Source organism: Dendrobates tinctorius, unplaced genomic scaffold (assembly GCF_039654945.1).
Source record: "Dendrobates tinctorius isolate UK_male_01 unplaced genomic scaffold, ASM3965494v1 ptg000322l, whole genome shotgun sequence".
Lineage (NCBI taxonomy): Eukaryota > Metazoa > Chordata > Amphibia > Anura > Dendrobatidae > Dendrobates > Dendrobates tinctorius.
Window position 1 is genome coordinate 2,088,550 of NW_027361989.1, and position 6,000 is coordinate 2,094,549.

The 6,000-nt window shown below is 51.8% G+C and overlaps 1 protein-coding gene across 1 annotated transcript in view; it reads right to left on the reverse strand.

Annotated features, from left to right (window-relative positions):
* LOC141074063 (uncharacterized) overlaps positions 1-3,043 on the reverse strand; it is a 47,779-nt gene extending 44,736 nt beyond the window's left edge. The window contains exons 1-5 of the mRNA XM_073561579.1: positions 2,323-3,043; positions 2,068-2,217; positions 1,759-1,938; positions 1,553-1,676; positions 1,372-1,469 (exon numbers count right to left, since the gene is read on the reverse strand). Coding sequence (XP_073417680.1) covers positions 1,372-1,469; positions 1,553-1,676; positions 1,759-1,938; positions 2,068-2,217; positions 2,323-2,346 — 576 coding nt within the window. The 5' untranslated portion in view covers positions 2,347-3,043. The remainder of the gene's footprint in view (positions 1-1,371; positions 1,470-1,552; positions 1,677-1,758; positions 1,939-2,067; positions 2,218-2,322) is intronic.
* Between the last annotated feature and the right edge of the window lie 2,957 nt (positions 3,044-6,000).

The window sequence follows — 6,000 nt, forward strand, 5'->3', positions numbered from 1 at the left end:
CAGCATTTTGAAACGAAAGACCTTGGAAATGTGACATATTATCTAGGAATCCAAATCCAGAGCGAGGAAGATGGAAGTTTTCTTCTAAACCAAAGTGCAAAAATTAATTCGATTCTGAATCAGTTTGGAATGTCAGAAGCCAAAGGTATATCAACCCCAATGGAACCATCCTACCTGAAGCTGGAAGAACAAGATGACCTGTTGCCAAACAATGAGAAATATCGTCAGGCAGTGGGGGCACTTCTATACATATCAATTATGACTCGACCGGATATCACAACAACAGCTGGAATCCTTTGCAGATATGTGGAAAAACCACGCCAAAGAGACTGGAATGCTGTTAAGAGACTTCTCCGATATTTAAAAGAACGCAAGATGTAAATTTAAAGCTGTCTGCAACGGGAGATCTAGAACTCACCGGCTATGTAGATACAGATTGGGCTGGTGATTCGCATGATCGTAAATCCACAAGCGGATACTTGTTTAAAGTTGGAGAAAGTTTAATCTCCTGGTCTAGTAGGAAACAAGTGTCTGTTGCCTTGTCATCTACAGAAGCGGAGTATGTGTCCGCAGCCTATGCAAGCCAGGAGGTCATTTGGCTAAGACAATTGATGGATGATCTTGGCACACCATCAACTCAGCCGACGGTGATTTATGAGGACAACCAAGGATGCATTAAACTTGCATGCAGTGAAAAGATCAGTGCTAGAACCAAGCACATAGACGTCAGACATCATCATTTACGTGATTTGATAGATCGTGGCATAATTCAGTTCGTCTATTGTGAAACTGATAAGATGGCAGCTGACATTATGACAAAGCCATTGCCACGAGCCAGGTTCCAAGAATTGAGGACCACACTGGGACTAAGAGGATAAGTAGTTGTGGAGTGGGGGTGTTGGAATAATGCATATTGATCTGTATGTATTGCAACAACAACTACTGTACTGTTTTATATATTGTACATATTGTGAGATTGTTAACAAAGTTCAGTGACAAAAAAAAAACAGACAGGATGCCCCCTCCTTCTCTTCCCTTCTTGTTGTTGTAATGCTCCCATGCTGCAAGCCACAGCAGATACCAGACTGATCACATTTCATGCTGTAAGCTGTTCAACCTGGATATGAATAAATCTACATTCTGTGTTGCTGACTCTGGATGTTACGCTGATTAATCCGCTGCTAACAGTAAAAGTCTCTGACAGATGGAGAAGTCCCATCTATGATCAGCTCTAATCCTGCCATCTCCACCGTTCTCATTACATAAGTATAAAACATATAATACTGGTGGATAAAACAAGACTGAGCACAAGACCTTCACAGCCGTCTACACATCATAGGGGAGATCTCCTGACACCTTCTCTCCATCTACCTGAAGATCCTGAGGAGCACTGGGATCTTCTTGGTTACAGTCCTGTGGAAGAAGAGGACGGGGACATCTCTCTGGTGTTGTCCTCTTACTGGATAGATCTGGAGGAAACACATACAGGGACTGAATTCATTCTCTACATACAGATAATTATAGGCCGTGTGTATTTAGTCCTATCTATTACCTGGAGATGTGAGGGGCTGGGGAACCTCCATTATGACGTTCTTGTACAGATCTCTGTGTCCTTCTAAATACTCCCACTCCTCCATGGAGAAATAGACAGCGACATCCTGACACCTTATAGGAACCTGACACATACAATGATACCATCATCCCCCGATCCCTTCATAGTGTTACTGTATAATGTCCCAGCATTCCCAGCAGTGTCACCTCTCCAGTCAGCAGCTCCATCATCTTGTAGATGAGTTCTAGCATCTTCTGGTCATTAATGTCCTCAGGGATCAGGGGGTGAGGTGGAGGCCCCGTGATTGGGCTCAGGAGACTTCCCCATCCCTCAGACACAGGGTCCTGACAGCGATCACTAGAGGTCTTCTTCACCACGGTGTAATCCTGGTTATGGAGAGACACATTAATAAATCTCACCACAGACATTTCCAGAGTCCTCACCTCTCCAGTTCTGTCCATCTGTTATTCCCATAGATAAGAATGATGTAATGTGACATCATCAGAATCTCTCACCTCTCCAGTGAGACGGAAGAGGATCTCTAGGGTGAGGTGTAACATCCTCTCCGCCATCTTGTCTCTGTCCATATCCATCCTTGATGGGGAAATCAGGAAAATTCTCTTCTGTAGAAGATCTTCACTGAGAGGATCCGATATTGTAGAGACCTGAATGAGAAGAAGATGATCCGATGTAACATCATAAGAATCCTGTGTAATAATACAATTACTGGAGATAATAAGGGAAACATATGAGGAGATTTATTATCTTACAGGGTTTAGTTTTCTCCCCGACATCTACTAATAAAACCTATATATTTAGGCCACAGACAACAAGCAGTTTCCTCCTCGGAGTCGGCAGCTGAACACGTTCCTCATAGACTCATCTTCCATAACGCTAATTCTCGTCTCATTACCGACACTGGAATCGGCATTAGCAATACTGCAGGAGATATTCATTACACGCGACATGAGAAATAACTCCTTCATGATGAGGACGACATCTTCATCTTCTACTGCGGCTCTAGAGACAGATGTGGCCAGAGTCGGTCACTGCCTCCATCCCCACCGGCCGTCTATATGAAGGTTTCCCGTCTTCCCCGCACTGGAATCTTCTCTCCCGTTAGATCTCAGCTCTGAGTCACACACAGAAGTTTGAGGCTTTTCTGGAAGAACAGGACAGGAGAGATCTGAGGCCGATGTCTCCATGTACAGGGTTTCCCCTCGGGATAAGAGGCTTTTCTATCCCTTTCCCCCAATTAGAGGGGACACCTGTGGATATCGGGGTCTTTACCGGCTGCAGTCCTGGGGGGATTTACTCGGTAACGTGGACGTTGGACAAACGTCACCATCAATTCCCATCAGAGTGAAGGAACATCGCTCCTCTATTCAGCTCTATGGATCCAGGATGAAATCCACTGCGGCCCCTGCAAGAAAAGAGCGAAGTCTGGTGAGACCCCCGAGGCCGGAGATTTCTACAGCTGCTCTGTGCGCACAGGACCTGTGATGAGGTCACAGGAGGGGAGGAGTCAGGGGTCACATGATCAGGGGCCTCAGTGTGTGCAGGACTCTGCTGTGCTGGTTGTCATGGTGCTGGATGAGGGGAAGTTTCTGTGTGGGGTCAGGAGGGGTTTACAGGGTGGATGTAGCAGAGGCGTGTGTGTATGAGGTGTACGGAGCGGAGCCGTGTGTGTGCGAGGTGTACGGAGCGGAGCCGTGTGTGTGCGAGGTGTACGGAGCGGAGCCGTGTGTGTGCGAGGTGTACGGAGCGGAGCCGTGTGTGTGCGAGGTGTACGGAGCGGAGCCGTGTGTGTGCGAGGTGTACGGAGCGGAGCCGTGTGTGTGCGAGGTGTACGGAGCGGAGCCGTGTGTGTACGAGGTGTACGGAGCGGAGCCCTGTGTGTACGAGGTGTACGAAGCAGAGCCGTGTACGGTGTGGAGCCGCATGTGTACGAGGTGTACGGAGCGGAGCCCTGTGTGTACGAGGTGTACGGAGCAGAGCCGTGTGTATAAGAGGTGTGCGGAGCGGAGCCGTGTGTATATGAGGTGTGCGGAGCGGAGCCGTGTGTACGAGGTGTACGGAGCGGAGCCGTGTGTACGAGGTGTACGGAGCGGAGCCGTGTGTACGAGGTGTACGGAGCGGAGCCTTGTGTGTACGAGGTGTGCGGAGCGGAGTCCTGTTTGTACAGGGTGTATGGAACAGAGCCGTGTGTGTACGAGGTGTACGGAGCGGAGCCGCGTGTGTACGAGGTGTACGGAGCGGAGTCGTGTGTACGAGGTGTACGGAGCGGAGTCCTGTTTGTACAGGGTGTATGGAGCAGAGCCGTGTGTGTACGAGGTGTACGGAGTGGAGCCATGTGTGTACGAGGTGTACGGAGCGGAGCCGTATGTATATGAGGTGTGCGGAGCGGAGCCGTGTGTACGAGGTGTACGGAGCGGAGTCCTGTTTGTACAGGGTGTATGGAGCAGAGCCGTGTGTGTACGAGGTGTATAGAGTGGAGCCATGTGTGTACGAGGTGTACGGAGCGGAGCCGTGTGTATATGAGGTGTGCGGAGCGGAGCCGTGTGTACGAGGTGTACGGAGCGGAGTCCTGTTTGTACAGGGTGTATGGAGCAGAGCCGTGTGTGTACGAGGTGTACGGAGCGGAGCCGTGTGTGTACGAGGTGTACGGAGCGGAGCCGTGTGTGTACGAGGTGTACGGAGCGGAGCCGTGTGTGTACGAGGTGTACGGAGCGGAGCCGTGTGTGTACGAGGTGTACGGAGCGGAGCCGTGTGTGTACGAGGTGTACGGAGCGGAGCCGTGTGTGTACGAGGTGTACGGAGCGGAGCCGTGTGTGTACGAGGTGTACGGAGCGGAGCCGTGTGTGTACGAGGTGTACGGAGCAGAGCCGTGTGTGTACGAGGTGTACGGAGCCTAGCCGCGTGTGTACGAAGTGTACGGAGCGGAGTCCTGTGTGTACGAGGTGTACGGAGCAGAGCCGTGTGTACGGTGCGGAGCCGCATGTGTACGAGGTGTACGGAGCGGAGCCGCGTGTGTACGAGGTGTACGGAGCGGAGCCCTGTGTGTACGAGGTGTACAGAGCAGAGCCATGTGTATATGAGGTGTGCGGAGCGGAGCCGTGTGTGTACGAGGTGTACGGAGCGGAGCCGCGTGTGTACGAGGTGTACGGAGCGGAGCCGCGTGTGTACGAGGTGTACGTAGCAGAGCCGTGTGTGTACGAGGTGTACGGAGCGCAGCCCTGTGTGTACGAGGTGTACGAAGCAGAGCCGTGTGTACGGTGCGGAGCCGCATGTGTACGAGGCGTACGGAGCGGAGCTGCGTGTGTACGAGGTGTACGGAGCGGAGCCCTGTGTGTACGAGGTGTACGGAGCAGAGCCGTGTGTATATGAGGTGTGCGGAGCGGAGCCGTGTGTACGAGGTGTACGGAGCGGAGCCGTGTGTGTACGAGGTGTACGTAGCAGAGCCGTGTGTGTACGAGGTGTACGGAGCGGAGTCCTGTTTGTACAGGGTGTATGGAACAGAGCCGTGTGTGTACGAGGTGTACGGAGCGGAGTCGTGTGTACGAGGTGTACGGAGCGGAGTCCTGTTTGTACAGGGTGTATGGAGCAGAGCCGTGTGTGTACGAGGTGTACGGAGTGGAGCCATGCTCCGTACGAGGTGTACGGAGCAGAGCCGTGTGTATATGAGGTGTGCGGAGCGGAGCCGTGTGTACGAGGTGTACGGAGCGGAGTCCTGTTTGTACAGGGTGTATGGAGCAGAGACGTGTATGTACGAGGTGTACAGAGTGGAGCCATGTGTGTACGAGGTGTACGGAGCGGAGCCGTGTGTATATGAGGTGTGCGGAGCGGAGCCGTGTGTACGAGGTGTACGGAGCGGAGTCCTGTTTGTACAGGGTGTATGGAGCAGAGCCGTGTGTGTACGAGGTGTACGGAGCAGAGCTGTGTGTGTACGAGGTGTACGGAGCGGAGCCGTGTGTGTACGAGGTGTACGGAGCGGAGCCGCATGTGTTCGAGGTGTAGGGAGCGGAGTCGTGTGTACGAGGTGTACGGAGCGGAGTCCTGTTTGTACAGGGTGTATGGTGCAGAGCTGTGTGTGTATGAGGTTTACGGAGCAGAGCCGCATGTGTAGGAGGTGTACGGTGCGAAGCCGCAAGTGTGTGAGATGTACAGAGCGGAGCCTCATGTGTACGAAGTGTACGGAGCGGAGCCACATTTGTGCCGACCCATCTGTGTACTCTGTATACCCCATCTTCAGTCACAGACCCATCTGTGTATGCTGAAGAAAAAAAGAGGGGGAGAAGCCAGCGCTGCTTGTGGTCAGAACGTAATACAAGAAGTGTGAAAACACACATAGGTTTCAATCTGTATTCAAAAATGAGACATTTAGCAAAAAATTGATCAATTGTTTGAGCTACCCCGCCACGTCAAGGCAGTCTCGTATGGGGAGTCCT